General features: G+C 43.4%; 1 protein-coding gene across 1 annotated transcript in view; it reads left to right on the forward strand.

Moving 5' to 3' along the window:
• Nucleotides 1–12,880: 12,880 nt before the first annotated feature.
• TMEM65 (transmembrane protein 65) overlaps nucleotides 12,881–23,665 on the forward strand; it is a 68,561-nt gene continuing 57,776 nt past the window's right edge. The window contains exon 1 of the mRNA XM_075827963.1: nucleotides 12,881–13,838. Within this exon, the coding sequence (XP_075684078.1) occupies nucleotides 13,568–13,838 (271 nt within the window). The 5' untranslated portion in view covers nucleotides 12,881–13,567. The remainder of the gene's footprint in view (nucleotides 13,839–23,665) is intronic.

Below are 23,665 nucleotides of genomic sequence, written 5' to 3' on the forward strand. Positions count from 1 at the left end.
GCACAAAATGTGCAGTAAATTGATGCGGACTAGCTGCTGCGGACTGCGGGAAAAGTACTTCCCTTCTCCCTATCAGTGCAGGATAGAGAGAAGGGACAGCACTTTCCCTTGTGAAAGTCAAAGAAATTCATACTTACCGCCCGTTGTCTTGGTGACGCGTCCCTCTTTCGGCATCCAGCCCGACCTCCCTGGATGACCCGCCAGTCCATGTGACCGCTGCAGCCTGTGCTTGGCCTGTGATTGGCTGCAGCCGTCACTTAGACTGAAACGTCATCCTGGAAGGCCGGACTGGAGACAGAAGCAGGGAGTTCTCGGTAAGTATGAACTTCTATTTTTTGACAGGTTGCTGTATATTGGGATCGGTAGTCACTGTCCCGGGTGCAGAAACAGTTACTGCCGATCGCTTAACTCTTTCAGCACCCTGGACAGTGACTATTTACTGACGTCTCCTAGCAACGCTCCCGTCATTACGGGAGCCCCATTGACTTCCTCAGTCTGGCTGTAGACCTAGAAATACATAGGTCCAGCCAGAATGAAGAAATGTCATGGCAAAAAAGCAAGACGCATCCGCAGCACACACAACATGTGCATGACAGCTGCGGAATTCATTGCGGAACTTAGAATCTCCATTGAAGTCAATTGAGAAATTCCGCCATGAGTCCGCCACTGCTCCGCAACAGACAGAGCATGCTGCGGACACCAAATTCCGCTCCGCAGCCTATGCTCCGCAGCGGAATGTTACGCATCGTCTAAACGAACACTTCTAAATAGAAGTGGAAGTCAATGCAGAAACGGCTCCGCTGCGGATTAACGCTGCGGAGTGTCCGCAGCGGAATTTAAGTGAAATTCCGCCACGTGTGAACCCAGCCTAATAGTAGTTTTATTCTTGTATATAGGAGCAGTATTATAGTAGTTATATTCTTGTATATAAGGACTGTATTATAGTAGTTATATTCTTGTATATAGGAGCAGTATTATAGTCGTTATATTCTTGTAAATAGGGGTAGTATTATAGTAGTTATATTCTTGTATATAGGGGCAGTATTATTGTAGTTATATTCTTGTATATAGGGGCAGTATTATGGTAGTTATATTCTTGTATATAGGGGGCAGTATTATAGTAGTTATATTCTTGTATATAGGGGCAGTATTATAGTAGTTATATTATTGTATATAGGGGCAGTATTATAGTAGTTATATTCTTGTATATAGGGGGCAGTATTATAGTAGTTATATCTTTGTATATAGGAGGCAGTATTATAGTAGTTATATTCTTGTACATAGGGGGCAGTATTATAGTAGTTATATTCTTGTATATAGGGGCAGTATTATAGTAGTTATATTCTTGTATATAGGGGCAGTATTATAGTAGTTATATTCTTGTATATAGGGGCAGTATTATAGTAGTTATATTCTTGTATATAGGGGGCAGTATTATAGTAGTTATATTCTTGTATATAAGGACTGTATTATAGTCGTTATATTCTTGTATATAGGAGCAGTATTCTAGTCGTTATATTCTTGTATATAGGGGTAGTATTATAGTAGTTATATTCTTGTATATAGGGGCAGTATTATGGTAGTTATATTCTTGTATATAGGGGCAGTATTATAGTAGTTATATTCTTGTATATAGGGGGCAGTATTATAGTAGTTATATTCTTGTATATAGGGGGCAGTATTCTAGTAGTTATATTCTTGTATATAGGGGCAGTATTATAGTAGTTATATTCTTGTATATAGGGGCAGTATTATAGTAGTTATATTCTTGTATATAGGGGGCAGTATTATAGTAGTTATATCCTTGTATATAGGAGGCAGTATTATAGTAGTTATATTCTTGTACATAGGGGGCAGTATTATAGTAGTTATATTCTTGTATATAGGGGGCAGTATTATAGTAGTTATATTCTTGTACATAGGGGGGGGGCAGTATTATAGTAGTTATATTCTTGTACATAGGGGGGGCAGTATTATAGTAGTTATATTCTTGTACATAGGGGGCAGTGTTATAGCAGTTATATTCTTGTATATAGGGGGCAGTATTATAGTAGTTATATTCTTGTATATAGGGGGCAGTATTATAGTAGTTATATTCTTGTATATAGGGGCAGTATTATAGTAGTTATAGTCTTGTATATATGGGGCAGTATTATAGTAGTTATATTCTTGTATATAGGGGGCAGTATTATAGTAGTTATATTCTTGTATATAGGGGGCAGTATTATAGTAGTTATATTCTTGTACATAGGGGGAAGTATTATAGTAGTTATATTCTTGTATATAGGAGGCAGTATTATAGTAGTTATATTCTTGTATATAGGGGCAGTATTATAGTAGTTATATTCTTGTATATAGGGGCAGTATTATAGTAGTTATATTCTTGTATATAGGAGCAGCATTATAGTAGTTATATTCTTGTATATAAGGACTGTATTATAGTAGTTATATTCTTGTATATAGGAGCAGTATTATAGTCGTTATATTCTTGTAAATAGGGGTAGTATTATAGTAGTTATATTCTTGTATATAGGGGCAGTATTATGGTAGTTATATTCTTGTATATAGGGGCAGTATTATAGTAGTTATATTCTTGTATATAGGGGACAGTATTATAGTAGTTATATTCTTGTGTATAGGGGGCAGTATTATAGTAGTTATATTCTTGTATATAGGGGCAGTATTATAGTAGTTATATTCTTGTATATAGGGGCAGTATTATAGTAGTTATATTCTTGTATATAGGGGGCAGTATTATAGTAGTTATATCCTTGTATATAGGAGGCAGTATTATAGTAGTTATATTCTTGTACATAGGGGGCAGTATTATAGTAGTTATATTCTTGTATATAGGGGGCAGTATTATAGTAGTTATATTCTTGTATATAGGGGCAGTATTATAGTAGTTATATTCTTGTATATAGGGGCAGTATTATAGTAGTTATATTCTTATATATAGGGGGCAGTATTATAGTAGTTATATTCTTGTATATAGGGGGCAGTATTATAGTAGTTATATTCTTGTACATAGGGGGGGGGCAGTATTATAGTAGTTATATTCTTGTACATAGGGGGGGCAGTATTATAGTAGTTATATTCTTGTATATAGGGGGCAGTATTATAGTAGTTATATTCTTGTACATAGGAGGCAGTATTATACTAGTTATATTCTTGTATATAGGGGCAGTATTATAGTAGTTATATTCTTGAATATAGGGGGCAGTATTATAGTAGTTATATTCTTGTATATAGGGGGCAGTATTATAGTAGTTATATTCTTGTATATAGGGGGCAGTATTATAGTAGTTATATTCTTGTATATAGGGGGCAGTATTATAGTAGTTATATTCTTGTATATAGGGGGCAGTATTATAGTAGTTATATTCTTGTATATAGGGGGCAGTATTATAGTAGTTATATTCTTGTATATAGGAGGAGTATTATAATAGTCATATTCTTCTATATAGGGGACAGTATTATAGTAGTTATATTCTTGCACATTGGTGGCAGTATTAGAATAGTTATATTATTGCACATAGGGGGCAGTATTGTCTATTAGGTACAGTGTATGTACTACAATTAAATAGGTGAATGCATTTACTGCAGTGGAGTTTGCTTTAAATAAACAAAATAAAAAATGCATTTCATAATTTTGGGGAGGATTTGTTTTGAGGTCTTCTTGTACGTTTTCCTCCTGCACACAGCTAATGATCACTGGGTGTGTAACATAGAACGTCTTGTCAGATCGCCAATATCCCTACTCTAGTTTGTCAGCTGTAAATGGCTGATGTTACAGTCCTGGAACTGGTTTTGATGCAATGCTTTAATGTTGTGCCAAATAATCATGAATCATGTCATTTTGGCTTGGGCCACATCACTTATCATTGACTCTCAAATACAGGGACTCTATGCCCAATATTCTGGTAATTCTTTCCTGTTATTCCTTTTACCAAAACGATTCCAGAAGTTTTTACTTTATGGCACATAATGTGAACGGACTCTTATTTAATGCTATTGTAATATACTGTATAATTCAAATCTTACCTACAGTGATCCACTTTCACCTCAATGTGAAAATGTAAGTTTCTAATCTAGAATAAAACAATGTAGTGCTCTCTTCTGTTAATTAATTTGCAGGTTGCCCCCCCCCCCCCATTAATATCAATATGGGACAGAGCAGGTAGGGACAAATCATTGAAGCCCCTTACCATAGCCGCCAACACTCCCGAATTTGCCGGGACTGTCCCGAATTTACAGAGACAGTCCCGGCAAATTACTGTCACGGGACATGTCCCGGCAACTGCCACCTTTAATTGTATCTGCGTCCTCAGGATTTGTCACAATCGTTTCCAGTCTAGACAGCTCTCCGTGAGCTGAACAGCTTGGACTCCAGTTTGGTAAATTTCAACTGCACTGATTCTTTGTAACAAACTTTGGACAAAAGAAAGATGTTTGCTGTTGCACTTATGCCCGTTGCACACGACCGAGTGCCATTCAGGCTGTTTTTCACGGCATCCGAGTGGCACCCTAAAGTTTTCACGGACCAATTCTTTCCGATCCGTGGAAAGAAAAGACATGTCCTATCTTTCCACAGATCACGGATGGGACCCGGCACACACAATCGTGTGCATGAGGCATAAGGCGTTGTTTACATTTGCGTTTAGAGCCTCAGTCAGAAAGCCTTACCAGCACCCAGACGGCCCTGTCATGGATCTGTTATAAATAGAAGCCACGACTCTGATGTGAACAGAGCCAAAGCTCACAGAGAATTTCCTAGACTAAAATAATGGACAGACAGACTGTACTGTAAATATAGAAATACCAGAGCTGAGCACCATAAACTCCTATATTCTGGCTGCTGAGGTCCTAGTCACAGGCGTGATAATAGACTTTTCACACTAGAAAAAATGTACATTATTTTTGCTACCACTAGGGGGAGCTCACTACACAAGGATGTATTATTGAGTTCAGTGGGAGCTCCCTCTAGTGGCAGCTTCAGGCAGACCGACTTTTATTTTTCGACTGGATAATTGTGTGAAGGGAAGCAGAAGATTGAGATTAAATAGAATTGAATTATCCCTACACTGTCCTGTCTGCCACCATTAATCCCTTTACCACCCTAAACCATAAAATAATGACTATCTAATGATATTATCATATACAATTAAGTGTTAATTACTAATCCACCTTAGACCACCATAGATAAAGGATATCAATATTAACCCCTTAATCAACTTAGACCACCAGAGATATTAGATATTATCCGCTAAGCCATTTTAGACCCCCAGGAATATTACACGAACACTATCATTGACCCCATAAATCATCTTATGTATAAATGGAACCAGCAGCACAGAGCATCTTGTGGATGTTGTCATAGCGAGGTGCGGAGGGAGTAGGCAGCTTACTGTACATTTCACACAGGGAAACTCTCAAAATAAGTCATACAAGTGAGAAGAAATTTTTTATTGAGAATACAGGAAAAAAACGAGTAAAGTGCGGCAAATTCAATATCTGTTATCACAGAAGTATTTGTTCCCAGCAGTTGTTATAGAGAAAATGCAGCTCAATTGGTTGTACAGGTTTTTAAACATATGGCTGCTTTCTTGCAAAAACAGTGCCACCTCTGTCCACAGGTTATGTCTGGTATTGCAGCTCAGCCGCATTCTTTTCAATGGATCCTAGTTGCAATACCAGACACAAACTATGGAAATGTGTGGTGCTGTTTGTGGAAGAAAGCCGATTTTTGGAAACCTGTGATGTGTTGTCAGAAGGAACTGCCTCCCTCCTCCATATGTGTAAGCTGGTGGCGTACTACAGAGCCGGGTGGGGGGCCAGGGAAAAAATGACTAAAACTCCAAATCTTCCGGGATCATGTGGAAATAAATTTTTATTATGTGCTTTAGGCCTCATTTACACGAACGTGATATACGTCCGTGCGACTCGCGTGCTTTTCACGCGGGTCGCACGGACCTATACAAGTCTATGGGGGCATGCAGACAGTCCGTGAGTTTTGCTCAGCGTGAGTGCGCTGAAAAAAACTCACGACATGTTCTAAAAATCTGCGTTTTTCGCGCATCACGCACCCATTGAAGTCAATGCGTGATTCGCGCAAGAGCTGTCAAACTGAATGTAAACAGAAAAGCACCACGTGCTTTTCTGTTTACAAACATCCGAACGGAGTGTCTTAGAGATGACCAAACCGAACTTCACCGGGTTCGGCTGAACTCGTTTTGACCGAACCCGGCAGGAGACAGTCACTGTCCAGGGTGCTGAAAGAGTTAAACTGTTTCAGCACCCTAGACAGTGACTTCCGATCCCAATATACGTGAACGTGTAAAAAAAAAAAAAAGTTCTGACTTACCGATAACTCCCGGCTTCTTCCTCCAGTCTGACCTCCCGGGATGACAATTCAGTCCAAGTGACAGCTGCAGCCAATCACAGGCCAAGCACAGGCTGCAGCGGTCACATGGACTGCGGCGTCATCCAGGGAGGTGGGGCCAGATGTCAAGAGAGGCGCGTCACCAAGGACGCGTCACCAAAGACGCGTCACCAAGGCAACGGCCGGGAAGTTCTCGGTAAGTACGAACCTCTTTTTTTTTAAACAGGTTACTCGATATGGTGATCGGAATTCACTGTCGAGGGTGCTAAAAGAGTAAGGGTATGTTCACACGGCCAAATTTCAGACGTATACGAGGCGTATAATGCCTCGTTTTACGTCTGAAAATAGGGCTGCAATACGTCGGCAAACATCTGCCCATTCATTTGAATGGGTTTGCCGACGTACTGTGCAGACGACCTGTTATTTACGAGTCGTCGTTTGACAGCTGTCAAACGACGACCCGTAAATTTACTGCCTCGGCAAAGAAGTGCAGGACACTTCTTTGCCACGTAATTTGAGCCGTTCTTCATTGAAATCAATGAAGCACGGCTCAAGGTTTACGAGCGTCTCAGATGCCTCGTAAATTACGAGGAGGAGCTTTTACGTGTGAAACGAGGCAGCTGTTAACAGTCTGTCTTTTCACACGTAACTGCCTCTCAGCGTGTGAACATACCCTAAGGCTGGGTTCACACGACCTATTTTCAGACGTAAACGAGGCGTATTATGCCTCGTTTTACGTCTGAAAATAGGGCTACAATACGTCGGCAAACATCTGCCCATTCATTTGAATGGGTTTGCCGACGTACTGTGCAGACGACCTGTTATTTACGCGTCGTCGTTTGACAGCTGTCAAACGACGACGCGTAAAAATACAGCCTCGTCAAAAGAAGTGCAGGACACTTGGAGCTGTTTTCTCATAGACTCCAATGAAAACAGCTCCAAAAACGGACGTAAAAAACGCCGCGAAAACGGCGCGAAAAACGCCGCGAAAAATGCGAGTTGGTCAAAAAACGTCTGAAAAGCAGGGTCTGTTTTCCCTTGAAAACAGCTCTGGATTTTCAGACGTTTTTGGTCACTACGTGTGCACATACCCTTAGGGTATGAGAAAACAGCTCCAAGTGTCCTGCACTTCTTTTGACGAGGCTGTATTTTTACGCGTCGTCGTTTGACAGCTGTCAAACGACGACGCGTAAATAACAGGTCGTCTGCACAGTACGTCGGCAAACCCATTCAAATGAATGGGCAGATGTTTGCCGACGTATTTGAGACGTATTTCCAGACGTAAAACGAGGCAAAATACGCCTCGTATACGTCTGAAATTTGGCCGTGTGAACATACCCTTACTGCCGATCAGTTAACTCTTTCAGCACCCTGGACAGTGACTGACGTCGACTAGCCTCATCTCTATGATGGCGGCTGCGCGAAAATCACGCAGCCGCGCATCATACACGGATGACACACGCAGCTGTCAAGTGCCTTTTGCGCACGCCAAACGCTGCGTTTTTTTGCGTGCGCAAAACGCACACGCTCGTGTAAATGAGGCCTTACTTTTATATGATAAGAGCAATGGACATGTTTTTTTGTGCCTCCGGACAACCCCATTAAATGATCTATATCTCAATCACAAGATCACATCAGACCACCTCTGGAATGCAGGGGTTACAGAACCGTATTGACTTGAATGAACCTTTAGGCCTCATGCACACGACCGTATTTTTTCCCACCCGTAAATGCTGGCGTAAATACGGGTCCGGTGTCACACGTATTCCACCCGTTTTGCACCAGTATTTACGAACCCGTGCTCGTAAATATGGGTCCGGTGTCACACGTATTCCACCCGTATTTACGAGCACGTTTTTGGCGGCAAAATAGCACTGCACTAATCGGCAGCCCCTTCTCTCTATCAGTGCAGGATAGAGAGAAGGGACAGCCTTTTCTGTAATAAAAGTTAAAGAAATTCATACTTACCCGGCCGTTGTCTTGGTGACGCGTCCCTCTCTTCACATCCAGCCCGACATCCCTGGATGACGCGGCAGTCCATGTGACCGCTGCAGCCTGTGATTGACCTGTGATTGGCTGCAGCGATCACATGGCCTGTAACGTCATCCAGGACGTCGGGCCGGATGTCGAGAGGGACGCGTCACCAAGGCAACGGGCGGGAGACCGGACTGGAGGAAGCAGGAAGTTGCCGGTAAGTATGAACGTCTTTTATTTTTATTTTTTACAGGTTTATACTGATCGGTAGTCACTGTCCAGGGTGCTGAAAGAGTTACTGCCGATCAGTTAACTCTTTCAGCTCCCTGGACAGTGACTATTTACTGACGTCGCTTAGCAACGCTGCCGTAATGACGGGTGCACACATGTAGCCACCCGTTATTACGAGAGCTCCATAGACTTCTATGGACTGTCCGTGCCGTTATTACGGCCAGAAATAGGACATGTTCTATCTTTTTTAACGGAACGGGCACCTTCCCGTGAGAAAACGGGAAGGCACCCGTCGCCAATAGAAGTCTATGAGCCCGTTATTACGGGTCGTGATTACGACCCGTAATAACGGGAGTTTTTACGGTCGTGTGCATGAGGCCTAATTCTGAATTTTATGATGCTCTCCATGACATGTCTGAAGTAGTGATGAACCCACCACAGGGGCAGAAATCATTATTACTATGGGACACTTGCAGAAGAGGGACGTAATGGAATCACTACTTGAGCAATTCCGCAGAGTGCAAGTTTATGGAATTGCTATAAAAGAAATTCCCCAAAGGCAGCTGGAGACTGTCTGGATCGATCGTTCAGGTAAATCAGCTACCTCAAGTCCGTGACCACTCTTGTCAGCAGAGTCTAAGGCCTCATGCACACGACCGTGGTGTTTTTCTGGTCCGCAAATTCCAGGACCGTGTTCCGTGAAATGTCCTCCGCAGTTCATCCATATGTAATCCGCAGTTCATCCGTATGTAATCCGCAAAATGCGGATAAGAAAAAAAAGCCTAGGTAAAACAGGATGACGACAGAACTCATTCCCGGTCGTCGCCTAGCAACACTTCCGCAAATCCGCAAACTGCGGTTGACACATGGAGGTGTACCCGCATTTTCCACGGGCACATTGACTTCTATGGGCATGTCCGCATCGAATTTGCGGGCCGTAATAAGACATGTCCTGAGTTTGTGCGGCACGGATTTGCGGACATGCGGGGACCCGTGAAAACACGGATAGTGTGTATGGGCCCACAGAAATGAATGGGTCCGCAATTCTCCCGTGGATTTTCGGGGGAATTGCGGACGCAAAAACACGTTCGTGTGTATGGGGCCTTAGGCTACTCTATGGTCTTAGTATACCTAAATGAAGAACACCGCAGACAAAACTCCCCAAATTTATTTATTGTAGTCATATATTTGACTTAATGCATAGTATCTATAGGGACTTGAGCATGGTAATATCGGTGGAACCCGCTGATTAATAGCAAAAGCTAAAGATTGGAGTCTGACACACCAAAGTAGAATTAAAACAATGTAACTTTATTAGATCAATATAAAATAACACACATTAAAAGCAGAGATGATTTCCACAGTGCGGAAAGACAACCAGATTAAATAGACATAATAGTTATAACCATATAGGTAATGAGTGACACAATGTAATCCCAAACAAAATGATATTACAGCACATAGCAATTGTATAATATATATGTTTTAATAAATGAAACGGCAAGAGAACCTGTTCAGCAATAAATAAATAAATAAATAAATGGGTGGTGTATCAGTACCCATAAATAGAAACAGGTAAAAAACACTGATAATGTAGTGAAAAGATATATATAGCAATATGTAACCAAGTGAAAACATTAAATGGTACACCCAGGATGATACCTGTGTTAGCAGCCAAAAATTCTTTATAAGTTTACCAAAGGTAGAATAAACTATACCCTGAAGGAAAATCGTATGCTGAAAAGGGACTCTTACCCATCATGACAGTCACCGTCTCTGGTGTCAAACCCCTCTATGGTGTCTTCACCAGAGCCCACCGCAAGGCAGGTTGGATTTGGCTGCATAGAGCCCAGGTTGCTTCAACAGAATAAGGTGTTGGACAGGAGGTGAAACTGCAGGCAATACCAGAATGGATAACCAGCATACCAGAGGGGTAATCAGCAAGCAGAGTACAAAACCAAGAGCTACTAAAAGTCCAAATCAGAGCAGAGGGTAAATTCAAAGACAAGCTGAAGTCCAGTTCAAAGAATCCAAACAGTCAATGTGTTTCAGGGTGTAACCAGGAGCTTGATCAGACACATGCATACACAAGAAAATCACAGGCAACAATGAGAAAACTGAACAGATTCAAATACTCCACTCTAGGCCCTGATAGGTTGCAGACAGAGAAATGAGATTGGCTCAGCATCTCAAACCAGAGCCACCCAGAAACTAGGCTAGTAGTCATGACAACCTTAAAGTGACGGAAGTTTCCTAACAGTACCCCCTTTCTACGAGGCGCCACCGGACCCATAAACCTCGGGCTAGGCTTCAAAGGAAACTTCAAATGAAAAACTTTAACCATACGACAAGCATGTACTGAATAGGCAGGAACCCAAGTTCTTTCTTCTGGCCCATACCCCTTCCAGTGTACCAAGTACTGGAGAGTACCCCTAACCCTTCTGGAATCCACAATCCCTTGAACCTGAAAATTCCATATCTCCTTCTATCTGAACTGGAGGAGGAGGTTTCTTGAGTGGATTAGACGATGGTACAAATTTTTTGAGGAGAGATTTGTAAAAAAGGAAGAACCAGACGAAAAGATACAGGGTTAATAACTTCAACAATTTCATATGGACCAATAAACCTAGAAGCAAACTTACGAGACTGTACTTTCAGTCGCAGATTCTTAGTAGAAAGCCACACCTTTTGACCTACACTGAACACAGGACCCACTATACGTTTTTTTTATCAGCATTTTTCTTTTGAATTAATTGGGAATTCTTCAGGTTCAATTGAACCTGAGCCCAAACTGTGCACAGTTTATTTGATTCAACTTCAAGTCCGTCACCACTCTGGTCAGCAGAGTCTAAGGCTACTCTATGGTCTTCACCAGAGTCCACCGCAAGGCAGGTCGGATTTGACTGCATAGAGCCCAGGTTGCTTTAACAGAATAAGGTGTTGGACAGGAGGTGCAATTGCAGGCAATACCAGAACGGAAGCCAGACAGGCCAGAGGGATAATCAGAAAGCAGAGTACAAAATCAGGAGATACTAAAAGTCCAAATCAGTGAGCAGAGGGTAAATTCAAAGACAAACTGAAGTCCAGTTCAAAGAATCCAAACAATCAAGGTATTTCAGGTTGTAACCAGGAGCTTGATCAGACACATGCATACACAAGAGAATCACAAGCAACAATGAGAAAACTGAAAAGATTCGAATTCTACACTCTCTTCCCTGATAGGTGAAGACAGAGAAATTAGATTGGCTCAGCATCTCAAACCAGGGCCACCCAGAAGCATGACTAGTAGTCATGACAACCTTAGGCCTCACGCCCACTTCAGTTTTTTTCTTCAGGATGCTATCCGTTTTTTCAACTGATAGCACCCTGACACATTCATTCAGGTCCTACTCCTGTCTATTTTTGACGGAACAGTCTCGGCCCTTTTATTCATTTGGTCCGTGAAACAACGGACTGCACAGAGAAGACATGCGTGTGCGGTCCGTGTTTCACAGATCCGTCATTAACAGCTGTACGACGGCCAACGGAAGTGTGCATGAGGCCTAAAAGTGACGTTTCCTAACAAGGGACAAGCACTGAACTGCTTTCCATGACAATACCTGCAGCCACCACCAGGGGGAGCTCATACAGATTTATATAGCTCTCATACCGTTCAATATTAGCGGTTTAAATCAATGTGCAGATGGCTCCCCCTAGTGGTGGCTTGAGGCAGACAGTTTGATCAATTTTGAAAGTTTTCCTGCACAGATATATTATTAAAATTAATCAGAAGAGAATGCTGGACTGACAAACTGAATGATGGATATTTACTTTAAGGCGTGTCACATTTGGCAGTGCTTTGAATGGGGCATAGGGTCCATTGTTGGTTTTGCTATAGGACTGGGTGTATTTCCCATAATAAAAAATTATGTATCGTGGTAAAATATATATATATATATATATATATATATATATTTTTTTTTTTATTTTTTTTTTTAACCAAGACACATAAATGATATTTGCAATAAAATAAATCATTCTGATCTTTGCAGATATCTTACACTAAATGCCCCTTTAACGACCAGAGTAAAAAAAATTATCTCAAGCTCATAGGCAAATTGACTAATGTATGACTAGCTTTACCAATAGGATCTACATTAGGGTCTAACAGATGCCTCCCGCTCATGGTCACCGCCCTGACCCTCAAACGCCCCTCTAAGCATCCCAACACACCGCGCATGCGTCAGTCATCGGGAACGCGCGCCGTGCCTGCGATATACTGGCAGCTCATCCGAACCGCGCATGCGCATTGCTTGACACTGTTGGGGCACTGAGAGGCGCGGAGTCCACGCCTCTTTCCCGGGGACAGTACAACCGCTCCTGCCTGCGCTGCTGCTGCTCCAGATCCCGGGGAAAACTGATCACTGTGATCACCGGGACGGCTGGACGTGGTTCCTGCATGGTGCCCAGGGCAGGGTGAGTGCCCCGCTACCAATATAAACCCTGGAACTGGATGCGATCAATGATCCGGACTATTTGCAGACTCGATACAACCCCTATAGAGTAATCCAGCCCATGCATGTGCGCCCCCTATGTATACAGAGCTATTTATAGACTGCTATAGGCACCTGTCACCGGCACCATCCACTGACGTGTGTGTATAATGTACAGCTTATTATACACTACCTTGACTGATACATTGTATCAACCTCTAGATATCCTAGATCCCTGCCCTATGTATAGATGATCGCTTTGTATACATCGATCTATAGACGTAAATTCTGGAACTACTGATCCAGTATAAATAACATATAACACCTACGGTAGTAAGTGGCTTATGTATAGAGTGCCGCTGTTTACATTCTCTGTACACGTTGATATATACTGACGGACCCGCACCAATCAAGTTGAGGTTGATCTTTGAAGGTGTATCTTGCCTATCTTGGTTCAGGCAACGTTGACTGTATTGACTAGTAGGGTCTTGGTAGCAGTACAAGGACAATGTCTGTGCTTGCGTTGTTGAGCCGGACTGTTCTGCGTCCTACTGTCTCCCCCAAGTCATGGAGCTGGCTGGGGATGAGCGGCCGGAGGCATCCTGGGAGCTCCGTTTTACAAAGCGGCCGGCTGTTGGGCACGCACCCAAGTACAGATCCTATGGAGTCGCTCAACACAGCTCAAGGAGCCAAAGACTTCATCTACAGCCTGCATGCCACCGAGCGGAGCTGCCTGCTGAGGGAACTGCACAGATTTGAGTCCATAGCTATTGCACAAGGTAAGACGCAACAGATCCTCCTTGTATATGGTGCCAACCTGTTCCGCGGGGCTGTCCACAGAAGGTGTTCATTCACATTGTGTCCTACGGGGCTTACAATCTATTTTCCCTGTAAGGGTTAATATTCTAGGGAGACGGTTAGTCTGGCAGTATGAGTGATGGAGGAAAGCGGAGATCCTGGAAGAAAGCCACGTGACCACGGGGAGTAAATACGAACTCCTTGTAGATGGTCTGGTGGGAACCCATGATCCCGGTGCCAACCACTGAGTTCCGCACGGGGGGTATAATGTTAGAGGAGGCAACTTTTTACTCTAGTTAGTACGCTCGTTCTTTGTTTCTGTTCACAGATTCTGTATGAAATGCGTAAAATATAGTGCGGCGTGCAGCGCTGTTTTTTACAGTAAAGTGACGGAAACACTACGAAGCCCATTAAAGGTGTGGTCCGGGACTTTTTAAAATGTTTCCAAAACAGGGAATGCTGTAAAATAATGAACTATCCGGTACTTGCCCTGAAATGCCACCCCCGTTCCCCACCGCTTCTGTGGCGGAAGCTCCGGCAGCAGTGATGCTGTCATGAACGGCTTCCGGGACCCGAGAGATGGAGAACGTAATAGTTTATAATCTTATATCATTCCTTAGTAAAGATTTTAGAAGTCCCGGATTATCCCGTAAAAGTCAATGGTGTCCGTCGGGCGTCGTTGGTGTGATCTGGCACTGCCGTTATTTTTTGTTTTCTGTTCCTACGACGAAACAGAAAAACGGAAATAAAGTCATAGATGTGAACACACCGTCACCTGGACTGTAATACGTTATATTACACTGTAGTCCCTTTTTTTTAAGCGATATTTTGTTGGGTTATATCTGTTACTGGGAAAGCTGGGTGATAACCAATACGACCGCAGCAACCACAAGGGTTACCACCCAGCTCTCCTATAGTCCCGAAGGGAACCTGCTGAGTTCTGCATTGATACACCACTCACTACTCCATTGCTGCATAATAAGACGTCTTTCTCATTCCGGACTGTAGGAAAGCTGGGTGACCATGGTAGGTGGGTGAGGTTTAATGGTAGCCTTAGGCTCAATGCACACGATGCGTATTGCATTCCGTTTTGGCACGTAGATTTGCGTCCGGCAAATTCGCAACGTAATACAGTACCAGCATAGACCATAAGATTCCAGGAAATCTCATGTACACGCTGCAGTATTTTTTGGGATGGAAATTGACCTGCGGTGCGTTTCTGCTTGCGAATTGTGTCTGCCTAGTGCTGTGGAAAATTGCACCAAAACGCGTAGCATAAAAGCACGCCGAAAAACTTTAAAAACCGCACTGGCAAACACATTAAAAACCCACACGATTAGGTGCGGTTTTTACTTGCAGATTTCCTGCGTATTGCTGCGGTTTTGGTGCATATTTTCCACAGCAAAATACGCAACGTGTGTTGCTTCGGCATTACCGCATCGGAGAACCTGAGACGAAGCTGCATATTAAAGACTTGTTTTTTATTTTATTTTTCACTAATAAAGTGCCGGATTATTAAATGTTCTGGATTATCAGGTGGCCATAGAAAAAATATATACATGTATGTACAGTCACACACACATGTAGCAGAGCCAAATTTGTTGATATCTTTATTTTATGCTGTTACGATAATATAGTTGTGTCAAACGATAAACTCAGCTCTGCTACATCTGACAATCACACACACACAATTTATTTAACGCAACACAAAAGCCAAATAGTGTCAAGGTCGGGAGTAGACGCAAGTGGTGCCCATGGAACGGGACGTATCGGAAGCTGCCGAGACGTCTTGTACAAAGTTTTGACAACCCTCCGAGTGTTCCAGCGATCTGACGTGACCAGTTGTGATCAGCTGTTATCATGCAGCAGCCGGAGACCCCGGGCAATGAGAGCGTGGAAAAATCCATTCACGACTATAACTAAGAATGTTTTATGAGCTTAGTAGGGTGTTAAACAGTGTCTTAGTGACTGCATATATATGTAAGTAACAGAAGAATACAAATTCAGCTCTGCTACATCTGTATATTAATGTAGTAGAGGTGAATTTGTCATTTAACTCTTTTAGGCTGCATTGTTTGAGATAATGTAGTAGGTTCTCTTTTCAGTCCTGTGCGACTCATTGTGATCGCACCCTGTTGTGCCACATGACAAACTCTGCTACGAGTGATAAACTGGGCTCTGCTGCATTATTTTATGGTTCATGTATGGAAAGAGGCAATTACTGGCTGTCTGAGTTATTTTTACTGATTTATTTCATAGGCGATAAAGCTACATAAAACAATCTATTTTACAGTGATCTGGCCCTTTAAATAATCCATGATTTATGTGGACCCTGCACTCACTGCAAACAGCTAATCGGAAGGGGAGGGAAAGACCCCCATGATCAGCATATTGTAGAGTATGAGCAGCAAAGCCACCTATGCAGCAGCAGACACAGGCTGCCATAAAACAGCCTGTGCCTCAACTGAAAGGGAAACCACAAGAAAGTAGGTTTTCCTTTTACTGCAGGATCAAGCCTGTTCTTAAAGGGCCAGAGTCTAATATTTGGGAATTTGCTGTATACAATTTTCTTATATAGCAATTTACTGACAATGTTCTGACTGCTGGGAATTGCAGTTTCACAACAGCTGGAGGGACACGGGTTGATGATCACTGTCTTAAGGCTAGGGCTACATGGCGGCTTTTGGTCGCACACGAGTTCCGATATCGTGGTAACGCTGTGTAGACCTAGCCTAATACCTACTGAAGGTGAACCTAGCATGAGAGTTTTTTTTTTAAATTTATTCACTTGAATGGTTCTGAGCTGCAATACCAGATACAGCCCATGAACAAGAGTGGCGCTGTTTCTGGCAGAAAGTAGCCATGTTTTTCTAATCTCATACAACCACTTTAAAGAGGACCTGTCGCCTCTCCTGACATTTCTATTTTAGTAAATATATTCCCCATTAAAAAACGATTCTAGAGCATAGTTTCTTAGAACTTTACGTTGTGCCGTTCCTCCGTTATTCCTCCTAGAAATTTATGAATAAATTGACAACCGGGTGTTAACAGTTGGGGGTGTGTCCATATACAGACTGACACTGTCCAATCATTGCTGTCCATCTCGAAATGTGTAGCGACACACCCTTTGACAAGGGGAATGGTAACGCGCAGTTGTCAATGTATTCATACATTTCTAGGAGGAATGACAGAGGAACGGCACATTTCAGAGTTATAAGAAAAAACATAATTGTTGTTATTTCATGGGGAATACCAGTATTTAATAAAATAGACATGTCAGGTGAGATGACAGCTCCTCTGAGGAAAGCACAAAACCTCAAATTGCGCGGTGCGAATCAGTTATTGCGTTTTTAGATTTCGCTTTCCCTCCATGTTTTTCCATTTGAAGGCTTTGAATAGGATATGCTGTGATCTAAAAAAAATAAACAACAAAAATAAACCGCATAGAAAGCGTGCGGCTCCAGACGGGATTTTTGAAAATTGCGCTCACTGACCTAAAACATTTGACTGTTGCGGTAAACACCGTGGCCGCCAGGACAAAGAGATCATATTTTGGGGGTACAATATTAGGGAATCTGAGATTTGAGGAGTACTACAAGTCCCATCGCGTGGGGCCGGATATGCTTGTGGTTCCGCAGCACTGGTTGCTTGAGGTTTTCTACACTACAGTACGCTCCATCTGTTCTCCAGCACAGAAATAACTCAATCTTGGTAATCGCCTGCTCTATTCTTTACAGTTTTTGATTAGCTCCATCCGTCTTATGGAAAGTCTGAGGTGGCTGCTTCCAGTTTGGCCTGTGCGCTGGTTAGGGAGTTGCCTCATGTGATCTGCAATGAATAGAGGAGTCAGCTGGTATTCAGGGCAGTGATTCATACGTCTGAAGCCGACTCCGTGTATTAGAAATGTGTCAGGCGACAGTCTCCTATTTCTTAAAGCCGCGCTAAACCTAAAGTTGTCACCTATAGTGCAGCGTTATAAGATGAGCGGCTAATATCGGTCACCGCTATGTATGGAAATGTATCTGTAGGTTCCCAGAACGGAGATATGTGACAGAAATCATCGATCATGGGGTGCAGGGAGTTTCCTGAACTTCCCGTCTTGTCATGCCATCGAAGGGCCTCGTGTACAAAAACGAGTGCAACGGAAAAGTGGAGCAGTCACCATAGCAACCAGTCTGAGCGCGGATCCTGTCTGCTTAACTACACTGGAAAATAGTGTTCTGTTGCTATGAGGCCACTGCTCCACTTTTTGTTTGCTTTATTTTTCGTAAATGAGGCTCTCCGCTTTAACCCCATAACGACCAATGACGTAACTGCGCATCATGGCCGGAGCCAGAAGTATGGAGCAGCTCAGAAGCTGAGCCTGCTCCATACACCGCGGGTGTCAGCTGTGTATTACTGCTGTCAGCTGACACCTCACGCTAATGGTTGGGATCAGAGATCATGCCGATTCCGGCCGTCTAACCACTTCAATGCCATTGTCAATAGCGACCATGGAATATAAGCCATTAGAGGTGGAGGGTCCCCTCTGTCACTCCATTGGCCCTCCTGCGTCACGATCGTGGGGTGCAGATGGTTGTCATGGCAGCCTGAGGGCCTAATAAAGGGGCAGGGCTTAATAGGAGCCGGTAAAAATCACAATATACTACAATCCATAAGTATTGCAGTGAAGCATTATATGGAGGCTATACAGATGTCCGCAGTCTGTCCGAGCAAGAACCGCTGCTTGTTGGATTCGTTTCACACTGCGTTTAAGGGTATGTTCACGCGGCCTATTTTCAGCTGTTTTTCGGGCCGTAACCGCCTGTAAAATTTGGGGGCTGAACGCCTCCAAACATCTGCCCATTGATTTCAATGGGAAAAATGTTGTTTGGTTCCCACAGGGTTTTTCTTTTTTTTACGTGCCGTTTGTGAAAACATATGGTTACGTTTGATGAATGTGCTGAGAGCTTTCCCATCATATGTCAAACCTACAGGGAAAACGCAGTGTGAAGGTGGCCTCGGTGTGTCTCTCTCTGCGTCTTTCTCCTGCTCCCCTGTCCATAGACTTCTATAAGCAGCATGTCTGTCTGTCTCTCCCTCTCTGCTTCCTCCTCCTGCTCTCCCTACCCTTCTCTATAGACTTCTATGGGCAGCATCTGTGTCTTCTCGTGCTCCTTTTTCCTGATACCCCCTCCATAGACTTGTATTGTAAGCATCTCTTTGTCTTTGGCCCCTTGCACACGACCGTAGACGTTATCCGTTACGGACTGTAATTATGGACCCATTCATTTCTATGGCCGACGAACACCTTCCCCTATATTTACAGGAAGGTGACCATGCCTTAGAAAGTTTCCGTAAAAATTAGGACATGTCCTATTTTTTTAATTTACAGACTGTGCTCCCATACTTCATAATGGAAGCACCGCCCGCAAATGCGGGTGGTTGTCCGCGGTCGGTCGTGCCCGTAATCATGGACCGTGATTATGGGCACGGACGTGTGTGTGGGGCCTTTCTCTACCTGCTCCCCCCTTCCCTCTCCGTAGACTTTTATGGTCAGCGTTCCTCCTCCTGCTCCCCTTCCCTCTCCATAGATTTCTATAGTCAGCGTTTCTCTTTCTCTACCCTCGTGCTCCCCTCTTTTCTCCATAGACTTCTATTAGCAGGCAGTGAAGAGACACACCCCTACTTCCTGTAGTCCGTCTCCTCTTCTCTGTAACTAGGGATGGACTTTGCTAGACACCAGGAGGTGTAGTGCAGTAGCTTCACATAGAATTTTCATGGATAAAACAACTCCTTTTTAACAGTAAAATTACAAAGTTGATAAATATCAGGTATATTAGATTAGCAGAAGTTGTTTGAAAAGTTAATGTCCATTTAAAGGGTAGTTACAGGGAAGTTGTATAAATACAGTATTGAGCTCCCCCTTGTGGCAGATGCTGGCAGCCAGAATTGTATCATGTTAGTAGGACTGTGTGAAGAAAACTGTGATTTGGCGGTCTGAATCTCCAGAAATCTGTGCTCCAACCGCTATTAAAGTGTAGCTAAATGTTCGACAAACTTCTGACATGTCATAGTGACATGTCAGAAGTTTGCATTGGTGGGGGTCCGAGCACTGAGACCCCCACCAGTCGCTAGAATGAAGCAGCTGAAGCGCTCGTGTGAGCGCTCAGCTGCTTAGTTTCTGTTCGGCTTTTTCCGGAAATAAATGTTTCGGAGTACGGGCTCATAGACTTTCTATTCAGTCCGTACACGATACATTTATTTCCAGAAAAAGCCGAACAGACACGAAGCGGCTGAGCGCTCACACGAATGCTTCAGCTGCTTCGTTCTAGCCATTGGTGGGGGTCTCAGTGCTCGGACCCCCACCAATGCAAACTTCTGACATGTCACTATGACATGTCAGAAGTTTGTCGAACGTTTAGCGACACTTTAAGCTCTATTCTGAAATTAAACAGCACATCATTTTTGATTTGTTAGCGTCAGTTCACACATTGCGTAAATACTGCGTTTTTCTGCAACAAGTGGATGAGATAAAACAAATTTTATTCCGCAGCATGACAATTGTATTTGCGTAAACGCTGCTTATTTGTTGCGGGTTTTCCCCATTGCATTCAATGGTAGGTAAATCCCGCAACAAATAGCAGTTGTTGCATTTTTGCGGCAGGTTCACAGCGATTCGACCGCAAAAGACGCAACTCGGAAAGAAAAAAATCTAATACCCAGAAGTCTGTGTTCCTCCCTCCAGCGTGGCCTCCTGGGATTACGTTTCATCCCATGTGAGCGCTGCAGCCAATCACAGGCTGTAGCGGCGGTTACATGGGATGAAACCTCATCCTAGGAGCCCGGCCTGCTAGCTAAGTGCTGCAGTTTTCCGCAGTCGACATTCCGGGCAAAAAACTGCACCACAGTTTGGTGCGGTTTTTCGCCCGGAATTCCCTGCGCCGCACAGGGCTCCGTTCTGGCGTTCCGTCGGAGCTTCCTGTCGGAACGGAACCTTGACTGAAACAAATGGAAATCATAGGTTTCCGTTTGCATCACCATTGATTTCAATGCTGACAGATCTGGTTTAAATGGTTTCCGTTTGTCTCCGTTGTGCAAGGGTTCAGTCGTTTTGACGGAATGATTAGCGCAGTCGACTACAGTATTGATTCTGTCAAAACAACGGAACCCTTGCACAACGGAGACAAACTAAAACCATTTGAACCAGATCCATCACCATTGAAATCAATGGTGATGCAAATGGAAACCTATGGTTTCAGTCAGGGTTCCGTTCTGACAAGAAGCTCAGACGGAACTCCGGAACGGAACCCTGACGCAGATGTGAACGAAGCCTTACTGAAGTAGAAACCTTCCTCCACTGCGCTGTATGTCATGGGAAATTGGGTGTATCAAGCTGTAATCCATCTGATTTTCCAGCTCAAAAGTGTGCTACAAGGGGTTAGGCCCCTGTTTTCGAAAAACTTTTTCATACTATATATGAATATATAAAAATATAATCCCCTTTTTTATCACAGTATTGCTTCATGTGATTAGAAAATCTTGGAACTTCCTATAATTTGTCGGCGCGGAGTATTATTGTACTTGCCTGTCTAACCTGACGCGTTTTGATTGATTTTATCATTGGAGATTGCTGTGAAAATAAGCCGTTTAGGAGGCAGCATTGATTTCTTGCTCGTCTGATGCCGCAGCGAGGCTGGTGATGACTTTAACCTGTTTTGGTTTCGGCGATGTTTACACTGAGCATATTTTCTGCGCTTTTACCTATGTGGAGTTTTTACTGCAGCGACCGGATATGCAGGTTTAGCGAATCAAAATTTCCTAAACACATCTAGTTATGGAGCAAATCACCAAATATTACAGCTCTGTATGTAACAAAATGGGATCAGGTCCTGGCAAGGGAATATAGGAAAACATTCGCTAAGGTGAATGAGTGTGAATAAAGGCTTAGGCCTCATTCACACGACCGTGTATTTGCGTCAGCAATTAATCTGCAAAAATGCGGATGAATTGCGGACCTATTCATTTCTATGAGCCCATGCACACGACCTGTATGTGCATTGGCCGGAAGCCGGGCTCATTGAAATTTGCTTACGGCCCACGGGTGATACTCTGCGGCCGTCCGTTCCGTAATCCCGGACCGTGCAAGCGGCTATGGCCATGTGCATGAGGCCTTAGGATGTAGATATAGAAGTGGTCAGTGGTTTGGATCCACACAGGGTCTCCATGACAACACTTCACAGAAATCAGTAGGGGACATGTTGTTATCAGAATCTCTCAGTAGTGCAGCCTCAGGCTTTGGGCCTGTAACTTTCTGTGATCCTATCGTACTATGGAAGTAAGGGTCCATACACACGGCCAAGCCGGGAGTACAGGTTTTGTACGGAGGCACATAGAGTGGCATGTCCTTTATTAAGGACCCATAGGCACTTTTTGGTACGTTATGGGCCTAAAATGTCATCGTGATTAGGTGTAAATCACAATATAGGCAAGTAGGCCTCCATAGACTCAATGTTAGATAGTAAAATCAACTGAGTACCCAGCAGCACAGAGTATTTCAGGAGAGAAGTATGCCGATCTTGTGAGAGAGATTATCAGTGAGGACAGTACTGACGGGGGGGATAAGAAAGCCAAGAAAGTGGTCATATAGACCCTGTGTTAAATAGAAAAATCAGCTTAGTCCTCCAGCAGCACTAAGTATTTCAGGAGAGGAGTGTGCTGATCTTGACGGTGACCGTAACCTGTCAACTCATGTGATGATATGTTAGTCAGAACAGGTGACCGTGTCATGATGTGAGGAGGGAAATGGAAAGCAGAGAGGTCACAGACTGAGATGAATTTAGGTGCAATGAGCTAGATCCCCCAGCAGCACAGAGTATTTCAGTGGAGAATCTTTGTGCTGTCCCTGTGAACAGTATTAGTAAACGAATCGCAGCATGCAGCAGCTACAGTGTAGAACATGACTGAAACATAGATGTGTACGGATCTGATCTTTAATAGATGGGGAATTTTTGTTCAGTTTCGCTGATTTCCCGGTGGATTCGTTTATTCATGACCCTAAACTGAGTTTTGTCCGTCTGATTTGTGATGTGTCAGAGTTCTCCTGTTTGAATCTCATTAATCCTTCAGTTCTTGTAAGCGACTGCAGCGAGATTACACTGAGATGATCAATGACTCGCCCCAGGACAACTGTTACCGCTATGGTGGTCCGCAACTTAGATTATAATGATGCTGCGTATGATAACCGCCTTATCCTCTCATGTTGAGATGTTTGCACTTAGAAAATTCTACGGCCGGGATATTATATTGTGTGCTGCTGCGATGAGCAAAAAATAATCTCCTCTAAAATAAAGCCAATGGCCTATATTTACCAGGTTCCCGACCACATCATAACACTAAGGGTATGTGCACACGAGAATTGACTTTTACGTCTGAAAAGACAGACTGTTTTCAGGAGAAAACAGCTGCGTCGTTTCAGACGTAAAAGCTCCTCCTCGCATTACGCGAGGCGTCTTTGAAAGCCGATCATTTGAGCTGTTCTTCATTGAATTCAATGAAGAACGGCTCAAATTACGTTGCAAAGACGTGTCCTGCACTTCTTTGACGAGGCAGTCCTTTTACGCGTCGTCGTTTCACAGCTGTCAAACGACGACGCGTAAATGACAGGTCGTCGGCACAGTACGTCGGCAAACCCATTCAAATGAATGGGCAGATGTTTGCCGACGTATTGGAGCCGTATTTTCAGATGTAAAACGAGGCATAATACGCCTCGTTTACATCTGAAAATAGGTCGTGTGAACCCAGCCTAACCCCTGTTTACAGGAGTAGT

This window comes from Rhinoderma darwinii, chromosome 5 (genome assembly GCF_050947455.1).
Source record: "Rhinoderma darwinii isolate aRhiDar2 chromosome 5, aRhiDar2.hap1, whole genome shotgun sequence".
NCBI lineage: Eukaryota > Metazoa > Chordata > Amphibia > Anura > Rhinodermatidae > Rhinoderma > Rhinoderma darwinii.